Here is a 15,110-nt window from a genome sequence, read left to right as displayed (position 1 = left end):
AAAGACGCCTGGAGAGTGATTGGAGGATAAGCCGATCTGAATCTGACCGAACACAGGTGAGATCTTATATTAAGATCTACCTAGTGGCGATAAGAGCGGCGAAGTCTAGCTACTTCTCCGCTCTTATTGCATCTGCAGAGAACCGCCCAGCTGCGCTGTTTAGGGTGACCCGCTCCCTACTTCAGGTGGGGGTACGGGAAGATCCCTTAAAGGGTCGAGCTGAGGATTTTGTACAATTCCTGCATGATAAAGTCGCTCAGATTCGGGAAGGCCTGGACTCCGATTGGGTAGATCCAGGGGAGGAGACGGGGGCAGGTCTTGAGAGCGTTATCTGGGAAGAGTTTGACTCTGTGGCTCCTGAGGACGTGGACAGGATTCTGGGCAAGCTTAACGCTGCCACATGTTTATTGGACCCGTGTCCCTCCTGGTTGGTACTGGCCTCCCGGGAGGTTACACGAGGCTGGCTCCAGGGGATTATAAATGCTTCCCTGAGTGAGGGTGTCTTTCCCGCCGCCTTGAAAGAGGCGGTTGTGAAGCCCCTCCTCAAGAAGCCTTCCCTGGACCCGGCTATATTATCAAATTATCGTCCAGTCTCCAATCTTCGCTTTGTTGCGAAGGTTGTTGAGAGTGTGGTGGCGCGACAACTACCCCGATACCTGGATGAAGTTGTCTATCTGGATCCGTTCCAGTCGGGCTTCAGGTCACGATACAGCACAGAAACGGCATTGGTCGCATTGGTGGATGATCTCTGGAGGGCTCGGGACAGAGGTTGCTCCTCTATCCTGGTCCTATTAGATCTCTCAGCGGCTTTTGATACCATCGACCATGGTATCTTACTGCACCGGCTGGAGGGGTTAGGAATAGGGGGCACTGTTCTTCGGTGGTTCTCCTCCTTCCTCTCTGACCGTTCGCAGTTTGTGTTGGCAGGGGGGCAGAGGTCGACCTCGAGGCACCTTATTTGTGGGGTGCCGCAAGGGTCAGTCCTCTCACCCCTTCTGTTCAACATTTATGTAAAACCGCTAGGTGAGATCATCCGTGGTTTTGGGGTGAGTGTTCATCAGTATGCTGATGACACACAGCTATACATCTCCACCCCAGACCACCCCAATGATGCCCTTGCTGTGATGTCCCGTTGCCTGGAGGCCGTGCGGATCTGGATGGGGAGAAACAAGCTCAGACTCAACCCCTCCAAGACCGAGTGGCTGTGGCTTCCGGCGTCCCGGTATAGTCAGCTGGTACCATCACTGACAATAGGGGATGAGATCTTGCTCCCCACAGAGAGGGCCCGCAACTTGGGTGTCCTCCTGGATTCACGGTTATCTTTAGAAGATCATTTGACGGCCGTGGCCAGGGGTGCCTTTTATCAGGTTCGCCTGATCCGCCAGTTGCGTCCCTTTCTGGATCGGGACGCCTTGCGCACGGTCACTCATGCCCTAGTTACCTCCCGTATGGACTACTGTAATGCTCTCTACATGGGGCTCCCCTTGAAAAGCACCCGGAGGCTCCAACTGGTCCAGAACGTAGCCGCGCGGGTGATTATGGGCGCAGCTCATTACGCCCATGTAACACCTCTCCTACGCGAGCTGCACTGGCTCCCGGTGGTCTTCCGGGTGCGATTCAAGGTGTTAGTTATCACCTTTAAAGCGCTCCATGGCTTAGGACCTGGGTACCTACGAGACCGTCTTTTGCCACCAATAGCCTCCCACCGACCAGTTCGTTCTCACAGGGAGGGACTACTCAGGGTACCGTCAGTCAAATTATGTCGACTGGCGACTCCCAGGGGGAGGGACTTCTCTGTGGGGGCTCCAACCCTTTGGAATGAACTGCCCCCGGAGATACGGAATATCCCTGATCTCCGTGCTTTCCGCCGTGCCCTCAAGACCCTGATGTTCCAACAGGCAGGGCTAAACATACAAACATGCAAATGATTTTTTAAATGTTATCTAATTCTGGGTTTTATTTAATTGACCAAACTAAGTAACAATTTTAATTAGCAATTTTATGATGTTTGTGTGTCTATATTTTTCTTGACTGTACACCGCCTTGAGTCCTACGGGAGAAAGGCGGTATAGAAATATAATAAATAAATAAATAAATAAATAAAATCAGTTTGTGATCTCCAGAGAGAAGGCAGAAGAACCAACAGAACAGCATCTTAACCCACTGAAGCTCTTGCATCACATAGATTACTTGCTTCCCGAAGACAGTCTACTAGTTGCAGATGGAGGTGATTTTGTAGCAAGTGCTGCCTATATTATAAAGCCAAGGGGACCTCTATCTTGGCTGGATCCAGGTATGAGCTAAAGCAGTAGTCTAGACATAATTGTTTTTCATGGATGTAGAATGGGTTGATACTTCATACCACAGCCTTCCACTTTGTACCGTGTTTCCCCAAAAATAAGATTGGTTCTTATATTAATTTTTGCTCCAAAAGATGGATTAGGGCTTATTTTCTGGTTAGGTCTTATTTTGGGAAAAATACGGTACTAAATGCACCCATCTGGCTGACAATCTTAACTCAGGTTTATTTTGGGGGTAGGGCTTATATTACGAGCATCCTGAAAAATCATGCTAGGACTTATTTTCCAATTGGGTCTTATTTTCGGGGAAACAGGGTACTCAACTGCCTTTGAAACAGGAGAAATGTTCCATCCTAGAAAATATCCAGAAATATATTTTTGGTTTCCAAATGTGCATCCCACTCAGTAAAACCTCCCAACCCAAAGCAATGTTTATCCCCCAAGTAGTATCAGATGAAGTTTGGGCTCTTCATCTTTGCTATATTACCACATGGATCAAAGAAATAAATCACACAAAAGAGAGAAGAAACATTACACTAGAGTGTCAATAAATAATCAGTCCTTAAATTATTTTTAGCCTGAATAATAACATAACATAAACATAACATAACATTTAACATAAACTTTATTTAAACATATAACATAAACTTTATTCAACAATCTTAAACAATTCTACAATTCTAGCATTCTTATCTATATCTTTCATCGTATTTTTTTTACCCGTTCAGAAAGTATATTTCCTTAATTAGTAATTAATTTATGGCTTGATTAAATTGTGGGTAAAACAGGCTAGACTTTTAGTACAATGAATAAACTCCAGTATGCGTTTTGTCCTATTATAGAGACATGAATTAGTTTGTTGATTTATTTTAATCTATATGTATCCTTCCTTTCTGTGTTCTGTGTAACATACCAATCATGACAGATATCAACAAAGCTGAAAAACAGATACAGTATGTAGTAAACAATCATAAACAGATGAAATGCACTTCTTTTTAGAAAGCCAAGGAATTACTATTGGGGAATCAGTACACACAACCTGTGGAATTTCTTTAATCATGATTTCTTTGTTTCATCTCTTTGTAGGAGCTTTTGGAACTTTGGGAGTTGGGGGTGGATTTGCCTTAGGAGCCAAGCTCTGCAGGCCAGAATCAGAGGTTAGTATATTGTAGAGGGAAGCTTAAGTGTGGAAGATAAGTCATGGAAAAGCAGATAAGAGGCTAGGTCTGTTTTGCAGCATGTTTCTCTAGCTGCTAAGTCTGCCTTCTTTTTTTTAATTGTTAACAGGTGTGGATCTTATATGGAGATGGCTCACTTGGATTCAGCATCATGGAATTTGATACTTTTGTGCGACACAGGGTAACTATCAGCTTGCCCAGTTTCTATGAGGTCTAGGATGACTTGATGACTAGCTTGGCATGGTCAGCTGTGGGAAGCCTTCTCCCCACCACCAAGTCCACTCTGCCAACTTCCTGCTGCTGTCTCATTGCATGACACTCAACACTGGAAATCAGCTGTGGGGACAACTCAGTGTGGGTGCTGGATGGAGAGCTGGGCAGGTGGCAAGTGAGCAGGCTGTTAGGGGCACAGTGATGGGCGGGACAGTGCCAATAAGGGAAGCGAATCAGCTTGTCACTGGCAGTGGATTGGCTCCAGCCCAAACACTGATTGAACAGTTTGGCTGTGGTGGCAACCAGGGCTTCCCATTTTGCGAAGTGGAGAGTGGTGTGGGAGGCAATGGCGTGGAGGCAAGGAGTGGGGTGTCAAAATGGGAAGACCACGCCACTGTTCTGCAATTTTTTTTTAAAAAAAAACCATGTTGGTTAATATTTGAGGGTACATAGCTGGGTGGATGATTTCATGGTGTTTCTGATAATGTGCAGCGTGTTTTCATGATGTTTCTGGTTATGTGCCAAGTGCTCATTCCCCAAAGCTGGGTGGATGATTTCAGGGTGTTTGTCAGCTACCACCTCACGCTTGTGCTTTGCAACCATTCAGTATCAGCTGTCATGAACTCAAGAGGGCTAGATGGGAGGTGGGATGCTTTGAGGGAAACAAAACTTTACCATATCTCTCTGATATGGGCTTCAAGGACAACCGTCTGGGAACAGAATGCAGCTGCATACTAAACCTACTCCTGAAATGACCATTCTGAAAACATCTTGTTTGAATTTGATTGGACATGGGGGACCCAGTTAATGAGAAGCGACTAAGGGAGGAAAAAGTTAGACTTGGAGATTTTGGCACGCGAGTCTCAATACATTACTATAATTCATTTGACTTCTAGTAGACTATAAGGTAAAGGTAAAGGTTCCCCTCGCACATATGTGCTATTCATCTCCGTTTCAAAGCCGAAGAGCCAGTGCTGTCCAAAGACGTCTCCATGGTCATGTGGCTGGCATGACTAAACGCCAAAGGTGCACAGAACACTGTTACCTTCCCACCAAAAGTGGTCCCTATTTTTCTACTTGTATTTTTTATGTGCTTTCGAACTGCTAGGTTAGCAGAAGCTGGGACAAGTAACGGGAGCTCATCCTGTTACATGGCACTAGGGATTCGAACCACTGAACTGCCGACCTTTCAATCGACAAGCTCAGCATCATAGCCACTGAGCCACCGTGTCCCTCTATAGTAGACTATATCTTTCTCAATAAATTGAGTTAAGGATTGTTCTTACTTAAAGGTGCAAGCTGGGGCAGATCTGACAGCAGTTCTAGTCATATGCAGAGTGCTTTCATGGTGTTTCTAGTCATGTGTAGGGTGTTTTTCCGCCCAAAGCTAGGTGGATGATTTCATGATGTTTCTGGTCATGTGCAGAGTGCTTTCCCCCCAAAGCTGTTGGGTGATTTCATTGTGTGTCAACTGTCCCAACTTGATCATTTAGAAGAAAAAGACTGTCTGACTCATGGCTACTAAAGCCAAGTGGTTACAGTGTAACAAGCTGAATCTGGCGTTTCATGCCCAAAACATAGTTAATATTCCCCTTTGGGTCCCATCCCCCCATGGACATTGATAAGTATCCAATAATACTCAAACTAATTATTTTGGTAACAATCCCTAGTTGCGCAACCTTGAGGGTATTGCATTCCATTGGGTGACCTTGGAACAGCCTGTGGCTCATAGGATAGCACAAAGACTTTCATTTTCCTCTGTCTTCCTCCCCTTCATCCTACCCCTCAGCTGTCTCCCCCCATTTCTCATGACAGCCTGGCATCTAGCTAAGCAGGGTCGGTGCAATGGGATGGCAGGTCTGACATTCTGCCCCTCCTGGAACGTGGCTAAACCTGGGCAGAAAGAAACGAGGATTAGATATTGGAGGTTTCCCCTATGCATACAAGAATCCAGGATTTCTTTAACTTCAAAGTGTGCTCCCTCAATCAAAATGGAGGGGATTTGTTGTTGGGCAGAGAGGAGAGTTGACTGCAGGTTTTAGTAAACTACAGTGGAAAACTGGGTGGAGCCACCTGAGATTTTTAATTCCACAGTCACTGGATTGATGAGGTGAGTAATGAAGAAAGGGCCAACATATTTAGGGCCCAATTTTTTGGAAGGCTGCTGAGATTGTAAGAACTTGGTGTACAGGTATACCTTATCCCCCACTTTGAATGCCTTTTGTGGGGATCTCTTTTTGTGTGCATACTTCTTGTATTCCTCCCTGGCATGTGCCAATGCTTTATGCACCACAGGCCAGGTGTTCTGCAGGGTTTTCTTGCAAACATTTCATTACCCAAACTAGGTAACATCATCAGTGCTAGTAGGAAGTGGAGTTTGCTCTCAATTTATATTCTAAGTGGCTTGCCCTGTCAGTGTTGGTGAGAGTGGTCTTGGTTCTTTGGTTGGGTTTTTACTGTTAGCTTGTTTGGCAGTTTCTTAATTGGTGTATTGTGTACTTCTTGATTATTCGTTTGATGTTGATCTTGGTGTTAATTTATGCTCATCTGATTGTTGATTGCTGGTAGTGTTTTGATCTTTTTGTTTCTTTTTTGGCTGCTGATTGTCTCTTTCACACATATAGATGTTGTTTATGTCTGTGTGTCTATTGGTGACTGATTTGTCAGAGTACTGGCTTCCAGGAATTTTTTAGCATTTTTAGACTTGATCTAAGATGGTCATGATTTCCCACTTTAAACTATGGTTAAGTCTGACAATTACTGGTAAGTCTTTAATTGTGAAATTAAAGAACTCTCATCATGTCTTCTGATTGCTATATGATTTCATGGATGTGTTCTGCTAGCCTTCTGGCTAGCAGAACACATCCATGAAATTTGTCCTGTGTAGTGGCTGTTGCAGTTTTTATACTGTATGTCATAGATGACTCCTGTTTTTTCTTCTGGGCTGCTGAGTCAACAGACTATTATAACCACATGCCATCAGCATAGCATACAAACCAACTAAAGTCCTCCAAAACATCCTGAGTAAACCAAAAGACCCAACAGCCCCAGTAGAAAACACAGGAGTCATTATCTTTAAAATCATATATAGAAACAACACTGGGATACATCATGAAGTGCCTTTCCAGAATTGACCACCTATCTGGTCTGGTCATCTCGGGAGAACCTGCTGAAAGTCTCCCCTTCTCAAGAGGTATAGGGATGTGAATAAGACAGTAGACATTTCTCCACTTTGTAGAGCACTCTCCTTCCAGAAGTATGTAAGGCTCCCACCTTATTTACTTTCTGCCAACAAATTAAATCTGGATAATTCCAGTACACCTTATCTTCGGCTGATTGGCAGACAGCACTTTCTTTGGGTTTTGAGTTTAATTTTATTATTTTCATTGGCATTTTGTTGTAAGCTTCCAAGAGTTTTTCAGGATTGGGGACAGTTATAATCAAATAAAGTCAAATGTAGAGCAGAGCAGAGCAGAGGTCCCCAACCCCTGGTTCACGGCTGCCTACTTGTCCATGGCCCGTTGGTAACTGGGCCACGCAAGACGTTGAGCGTGCAGAGCTCCATTTGCGTATGTGTGGGATTAGGTTACATGTGTGAAACCATCCACCGCTGCCCACTGCTACTGTGACTGGTCAACAGAGCCAGAAAGGTTGGGAACCACTGGAGTAGAGAATAGCTTCCTCCCTTAATCACTTTTTCAGTTTAACATAGTTATTCCACTCTTTCAGATACCCGTTATTGCCCTTGTGGGGAATGATGCCTGCTGGACTCAAATTTCCAGGGAGCAAATGCCCTTGTTGGGTAGCAATGTAGCTTGCGCTCTGGATTACTTAGGTGAGTTAATAGCCTGCATAATCTCATGTGCCTTATACTACTTAGAAATACAGGTAGTGTGAAGGCAAAAGAGCCTGGGCTCTCAGGAAGGACCAGCAAAAGAACATTTAGTTCAGCCTCTTGGCTTGAAACAAATCCTGCTTCTGTCACAAATTTCTGATCTGATTTCAAATGGAAGTGATCCCTGCTAAGTACATCTATTGGATCAAAACTAGAATGAATACCAGGATATCAGATTCCCAGGCTGGCTTCATATATACCGTGTGTTTCAGGGTTGAAATCCAGCAGGTTCTGACAGGTTCTGGAGAACCAGTAACAGAAATTTTGAGCAGTTTGGAGAACCGGTAACGGAAATTTTGAGTAGTTCCGAGAACTGGCATTTACCACCTCTGGCTGGCCCCAGAGTGGGGTGGGAATGGAGCTTTTGCAATATCCTTCCCCCTGGAGTGGGGTGGGAATCAGTGGTAGGTTGCTCCCGGTTTGCACTGGTTCTATAGAACCGGCAGTAAAACTGGTGGGAGGCTTTGCCCACCAACCCTGATGTCATCAAAATTGTTCCGCACATGGCCCCACTGTGAACCGGTAGTAAAGGTAAGTAGAACCCACCCCTGGTGGGAATGGAGATTTTGTAGTATCCTTCCCCTGCCACGCCCACCAAGCCACACCCACCAAGCCACACCACGCCCACCAAGCCACATCCACAGAACCGGTAGTAAAAAAATTTGGATTTCACCACTGATGTATTTTGTCCAAGTTGATAAAAGTTTCTAAGCACCTACAGAGATAAGCTTCTGCTTTCCATCCTATAATATAGAAAGTATGTACATCCTTGTTTAGAGTATTTACAGATAAATAATTTGTATTATTTATAATTTATAAATAATACTTATAAAGCTTGTTTATTCAATAAAAACAATCTGATGCAGTTAATCCTTGCTTAGCGACCAAAATTGGGACGAGGAGTTCTGTTGCTAAATGTTGCAGTCACTAAGTAGAAGCTCACATGACCATAATGGGCTTATGATGTCACTTTCCATTAGGTTGTTAAGCAAGAATATTATGTGATCATAACTTACAATTTTACTTCCGTGGTCTGTTAGCTCTGCTTGTTGCAAGCTGGTTGGGATGCAAGTGAATGGCAATCCTGTGACTGTGGGATGCTGCAACAGTTGTAAATGTGTACCAGTTGCAAAGTGTTCTGTCCCCGTCTCACACATGCACACAAACAGTCAGCCAGGGGTTAAATAAAACTTGCAGACAATAAACTCCTTCGATAACAGGATTGGCAGCAACCCAGTAGCTACTTGCCAAGAACTTTACTCACAGAGGGAGGTATTCCTCCTCCGTCAGATAAACCAAAACAAATACACAAAGTCAAAGAATTGTCAAGTCCAGTCCATATTAAATCCAAGGCAGGCAGATGACGTAGTTTCAGAGATACAACGTGACTCGCTAGTTATTTAGTTTTGTCCGTCACAGAGCCTGAATGGCCACCACACCCCCTTTTATCCCCTGTGGGGTGTGGTCCAATGACTCAGCTTAATCTCTGGCACACCTCCTTTTTTGCTGCATGCGCTTGTCTCTCCAACGCTGGCGTGGGTCCAGCCAAGACTTATCTCCGTCACTGTCCGACTGCGACTGTTCGGAGATACCTGGCTCCTGGCCAATCTCTTCTCCCTCGGGAGACACCTGAGGCATTGCCAGAGAGGAGGGTTCTGGAGAGGGAGGCCTGGCCAACTCCTCTCCTTCACCTTCGGAGTCTTCTCCCTCCGATAAGACGGGCTCGGGGGTCGGAGTCACAACACAAAGCACCTGAATTGTAATCACATAAACTCAAGCAACTGCAATGGATTGTAAATATGAGGATTGGTCTCAAAGCTATGTTCTATATCATCCGAACTTTGAATGGTCACTAAATAAGGCAGCCAATAAGTGAGGACTACCTGCATCCAGCTTCCTCTTCTTCCCATGTATCATGTGTTACTTTGTATTTTTAAAAAAATGCACACAATTCCTTTCTCCATCCCTTTCTTTATGCAGTGCTTAAAACCTCTAAGTTAGATGTTATGACATTATTGTGGATAGATACTTAAAGCTGATCTGCAGTAGCAAAGCTTGTCGAGGAGGGGGCTGTTGCCAACTTAGTTCCCAATCTAAATTTTTAGAGAGAAGGTTCCCTGTTGGATTTGCATAAAACATGCTTTCTCCCATGTTAATGAGTGATGATTTTTTCTTTGCAGATTACCATGTGGTGGTAGAAGGTTTAGGAGGGAAAGGTTTGTTGCTTACACGCAAGAATGAGGACCAAATGGATGACATCATCCGGACAGCACAATCCAAATGCAGGAATGGACAGCCCATCCTTCTCAATGCATTGATTGGGAAAACAACCTTCCGTGAAGGCTCCATTGCTATGTAGGCTGTGGCTATGGCTGCAGTACCTGAGAGTTACATAAAGAGTAGAACCTCTGCTTCGCATGAAGGCTCTGGCTCTGTTGAATTGTCATTAAGCTAGGGGTTGGGTCACCCTGAGAGCCAGAATCGCTAGCTATTGTTAACACTTAGTAAGCTTTTGAGGCCTTCTGTTTTGTCTTTCTGTTGTCTCACTTTGCTTCTTTTTGTTAACATGGTATGTTTAGCTTGGTAAACCCTCATTGACTGATTCTGACTTGCCAATCAGAAAAAATGTCTATGTCTAATGGAAAAAGCCTGGGTGGGTAAGGAGGGAACTTAATTCTTTTCTTTTACATCTATTTCTCAGAATATGAAAAAATAGAGAGTATATTAATAACAATAGAATGATAGTGCAAATATCAGTGAATACTCAAAATACCTTGTGATAAAAATAATACAAATGTGTGACCATATATTCAAACTATATTAGAACTAAAGTTGTCATTTAAAATATGTCAAAATACTTGTTGAAGTTTAGTTGGGAAAAATTAAATGTAATTGTCAAAGCAACTTAAATGAACAAAATCAATTAATCAGTTTTATTTTCTCCTTTAGATGATTTATTAAACCCGGAAGAGTAAATGTAATGATCTTTGAATGTTTTTTTAAAATAATAATTATAGTTTGACCAAATTTGAGAGTGATTTTGTTAAGATATTTCTAGTTATATGTGTTTTGCATATTTTGAAGTTTTGTAGCTCTTAATTTCCAAAGTATTTTGACAAATTGTTCAATTGATATAATTTAATATATAATGTGATACATATTTGTAGTTTACCCAGATTCTATTAATTATTTATATATTTTTATAGTGTGCTTTAAGGAATTTATTCAATACAAATTGGACATCAAATAAAATCCACTTAATCTTTACTTATTTTTCTATAGAAGTATACTATTTCAATTTCAGCTTGCTCTGAAATAGACACTGAAATAAATCTACACAGAACTATATCTTCCAAATTTAGTGGAACTTAATCCCAAGTGGTTCTTGATTGAGTAGCAGTAAATGTTTGTCAACTTTTTGAATATAATTAAGATTAAAATTAACGTTTATAAAATTAACATTTTTACTTTTGTATGTCTATGTTTCTATTGCTATCATTTAGAGGCTCCTAGAGTCATTCCAGGTTAGAATTCTGACTTCTAATTTTAGTCTGCCATAAACTGGATGACCTCTTGATGGAAATATGTATGTGAAAATGTTTCAGAGGAATACTATTCACTGCAGTTTTTGTTATTTCTGAACATTATTTTATTTCTACCAAGATACAAATATTGCTGTTATGAAGGTGAGTAAATTGATTATCCTGTGGCAAAATATTAGGAAAAAATAATGGTTAGAGTACCTGGAGTGTACAAGTTCCATCCCAATACATGTTTTATTATAATGATTTCTTAGATGTTGGTGATTAGAGCTCCATGGACAATCACATAGCAGAGACTCACATGCATGTTCAGGGCATACTGTGAGGACAGTGCAGTTTAAACTTATGTTATTTCTTTACCAGCTGAGAAAAAAACTGCTTAGCAAAGCAGCTTTCTGGATGAGTTTCATGTCTTTTGCCCCACTTTTTTTTGAGGGGCGTCTGCCTTGGTTTCAAGTATAACTCTTTGAAGTTATATCAGTGAATGGGCTCAGGATACCAATTCTCATCACTCAGTATTTTTTGGTCAGAATTGCTGGCTATGGTCAAGAGCCTGTTGGTCAAGAGCCTGTTGTTCCGCCAGGCCGGGCTATCAACATAATTTTAAATTGGGTGTTTTAAATTTCTGGGGTTTTAAATTGAGCCGAATTATTTAATAATTTTAAATTATTTTAATTGATGTTTGTTTTGTGCTTTTAATAGGCTGTACACCGCCCTGAGTCCTTCAGGAGAAGGGCGGTATAGAAATAAAATTATTCTTATTCTTATTCTTATGGGAATCTTTATGTTGCATCTAGCAATCATCATGAAAATTGTTCTTCCAATGCAGTGATTCTTCCCATTGTCCAGGCAATAGGAAGAGATTAGTGAACCATATGAGATGGCCAAAGACCATAGGCTGTTCACATGTCTTAGGGGTGAATATTTTAGCAAATATGGAGTTGAATTCATAAAGTGAAGGATTTTTGTATTTCCCTTCCCTTGACTGGGATAACTGCTGGTTTAGCTAGCCTTATGGCTATCTCACTAAGTCAACCCACATATTGCCTAAGTTCACGCCTTATGCTAAACCAAAATGTGCTTGGGCTTAATGTGTTACATAAATAGGCATTTTTTTGTAAGAGAATCCTTGGAACTTTTTGTGTTTTTTAGATGATGGGATACCTTCTTGCTGCTAATAAAACATTTTGCAATTTTCCTGTTATTTTAGTCATAGTTGTTCTTTTGATGTGCCCATGGGAATAACAAGTTCTGAAGCTAGAGTTAGGTATAATTACGGTTATTGGCTCATCTCATTTTATGCTACTAATCCTGTTTAGAACAAGCCTGAAAATTCAATCAGTAGTTTCCAACATAAGATAAATCTCATCTTCTTAGGCAAGAGGATGGATATTGATCTTATCTCTAAAGAACCTTTAGGGATAGACTGATGGCAACATGTCACTCATAGAAGAAAACAACAACCAAGAGCAACATCCCTGTTATCTAGTGCAACCCAGTCCAGTGCAGCCCTACTGGAGCTGAGCAATCAATTTCATATCCTCCCCCTGGAAGAAAGCATGGAGACACCTGGAAAAGACATCATCAAGTGTTTCTCTGACAAGACGAAAAATAACCCAGACTTTCCCAAGAAAAAAAAAGGCAAGTGTTGGTGATAGGAGACTCACTTCTCGGGGGAATGGAGTCCCTTTTTATCTATATATCTATAGAAACACATAAAACTAACAATGAAAGCTTTGTAAGTGCATATGGATTAATATAAAGGGAAAAAAGAATGACATTGCCATAGGTGTATACTATAGGCTATCCAATCAAGCAGAAGAAATAGATGAACATTTTGCCAATCAGTTTGTGCAGGAAACATACCACAGTACAGGTAGTCCTTGACTTCATTTAGGGACTGTTCAAAGTTTCAATGGCACTGAAAAAAGTGGCTTATGACCATTTTTCATACTTATGACCATTGCAGCACTTCTATAGTCATATAATCAAAATTTGGACACTTGCCAACTGGATCATATTTATGACCGTCACAGTGTCCTGGGGTTACATGATCACCTTTTGCAACCTTCTGACAAAAGCCAATGGGGAAGCCAGAATCACTTAATAACCGGTTTACTAACTTAGTAACTGCAGCTATTCATTTAACAACAATGGCAAGAAAGATCAAAGAATGGGGCAAAGTTCACTGAATAACTATCTCACTTAGCAATAGAAATGTTGGGCTCAATTGTCATACATTGAGAATTATCTATCAACTATCCTGATATCAGTTGGGAGACACTTCATTAAGTGGGAAATCAAACAGGCAAGCCTAACTGACAATTTTGGCATCCAAAAGGTAGAGAATTAGAGGGTCAGGTATACTGGACTTAATTCTTACTAACAGAGAAGAAATGATAGAGGGTTGAAGTTGCAATACAACAAAATCAGACTAATGTCTTAGATTTTAAAAGAGCCGATTTCAACAAACTTAGAGCTTGGGAAGGATTCCATGCAGGGGTGGGTTCTACTTACCTTTACTACCGGTTCGCAACTGGGTGAACCTTGCCCGGTGGCCCCACAGCCCGTAAACACTTCCCTTTCACTGGGACGACTCCTGCTCCTGCCCGATTGCCGCTCCCACGTGGGAAAGCCATGGGGAGGGAAGGAAGGAAGGAAGGAGATTGGAATGAGAGGGAAGTTCTGAGGGAAGTCCTGCCCTACCACTTGGCCGCCAGCAGCCCTGATGGCCTCTCGGCATTCACTTGCCCCCAACTCCTGGCCTCTCCTGGTGGTCTCCCATCCTATTGCTGAGGATGCTTTGCTTACAAAGCCAGGTCTCACATGGAGAAGGAGTGGACCTCCTGATCCACACACTTTGCCCTCCCACACCCACCAGGAGCAACCTGGCCAAGGAGAGCAAGCACAGGAGCAACAGCCTTGATGAGATACGTGTGGCCGGGCATCCTTTCGGAGAAGCAGGGCTGGGCTGGGCTGGGTTGTGGGGTCCCAGTGCTCCAGGAGCTCAAGGGCCAGGCTGGGCGCTTGTCCTCTGCTCCCAGAGCTCCAGGAAGTTTGTACCACCGTCGGGTGCTTTGTGTGATGTGAGAGACAGTGAGGCTCCTCTGGTAGACGTGGTTTTGCCACTCAACCTGGTCTTGCCTCCAGATCCCCCGTCTCAGCCTTGCCTGGCTCCCCACAGGAGGCGAAGGATGACGCTGTTGAGTGAGGAAATGAGTGTGCTGCATCCTCCAAGTCCAACTTCTAGCTTGGCAGATCTCTGGAGAGGAGGAGGAGGTGCCGGGGGGACTGCGTGAGGGAAGTCTGCCCCAACAAACCAAGCATCCTTACCACACACAATTAGAAATGAGAATTCTCTTTTGAGAAGGGATAGCCTCCCTTGTGCAGGACTGGGGAGTGCTGCTCCCTTGCCACCTCCTCTTGCTCTCGAGAGATCTGTCAAGGCAGAAGTTGGATTTGGAGGAAACTCCTTCCTGCAAACTTTCTCCTTCGTGCTTCCACACACAGCAGTGGCATCCTCTGCCTCCTGCTTTGCTGGAAGGAGGCACTGGTCAGGGAAACGCCAACTATGTCTGAGATTGGAAGAATATACATACACAAGCACACATACATACACCATTCCAAGCTTGGAGACTTTTATCCACATCTGGGCTTGCAAACTGCCAATCAAGCCTGGGCTTGGGGAAAAGGCCCTCTCCTTTCTCTGTAAATAAATTTAGAGTGTGGTGTGTGTGTATGTGTGTGCACACGCACGTGCACGTGATTGGCTGCCAGCAGTTTGGAGAGGCAAGGAGCTTGTGGGTCACCTAATTGTCTCAATGTCAATTTAGCCATTGTGACTTGTTTCATCCTGACCCAGCCATCCTGAGTCAGCTGCACCCAGTGAACAGTATCAAGCTGGCCATGCCCACTCAGCCAGGCCCACCTAGCCATTTCCTTCTAGGAAATGCCACCAAGTTAGTAATGCCCATCGAACTGC

General features: G+C 43.2%; 1 protein-coding gene across 6 annotated transcripts in view; it reads left to right on the top strand.

Annotated features, from left to right (window-relative positions):
• The window catches only part of ILVBL (ilvB acetolactate synthase like), a 49,424-nt gene extending 37,132 nt beyond the window's left edge, over nt 1–12,292 (top strand). For 5 of the 6 annotated variants that reach the window (XM_070938291.1, XM_070938290.1, XM_070938289.1 and 2 more), the window contains 5 exons: nt 2,124–2,293; nt 3,387–3,457; nt 3,588–3,659; nt 7,421–7,526; nt 9,767–12,292. In XM_070938291.1, coding sequence (XP_070794392.1) covers nt 2,124–2,293; nt 3,387–3,457; nt 3,588–3,659; nt 7,421–7,526; nt 9,767–9,945 — 598 coding nt within the window. In that variant the 3' untranslated portion in view covers nt 9,946–12,292. The remainder of the gene's footprint in view (nt 1–2,123; nt 2,294–3,386; nt 3,458–3,587; nt 3,660–7,420; nt 7,527–9,766) is intronic. The other variant, XM_070938293.1, reaches the window with a different exon arrangement.
• Nucleotides 12,293–15,110: the final 2,818 nt, after the last annotated feature.

The sequence above is a fragment of the Pituophis catenifer genome, unplaced genomic scaffold, assembly GCF_029215685.1.
Source record: "Pituophis catenifer annectens isolate HBS135680 unplaced genomic scaffold, rPitCat1.0.hap2 SCAF_2, whole genome shotgun sequence".
NCBI classification, from domain to species: Eukaryota; Metazoa; Chordata; class Lepidosauria; order Squamata; family Colubridae; genus Pituophis; species Pituophis catenifer.
Note: the sequence above shows the minus strand (reverse complement) of the source record. Positions and strands in the feature narration are given on the sequence as shown.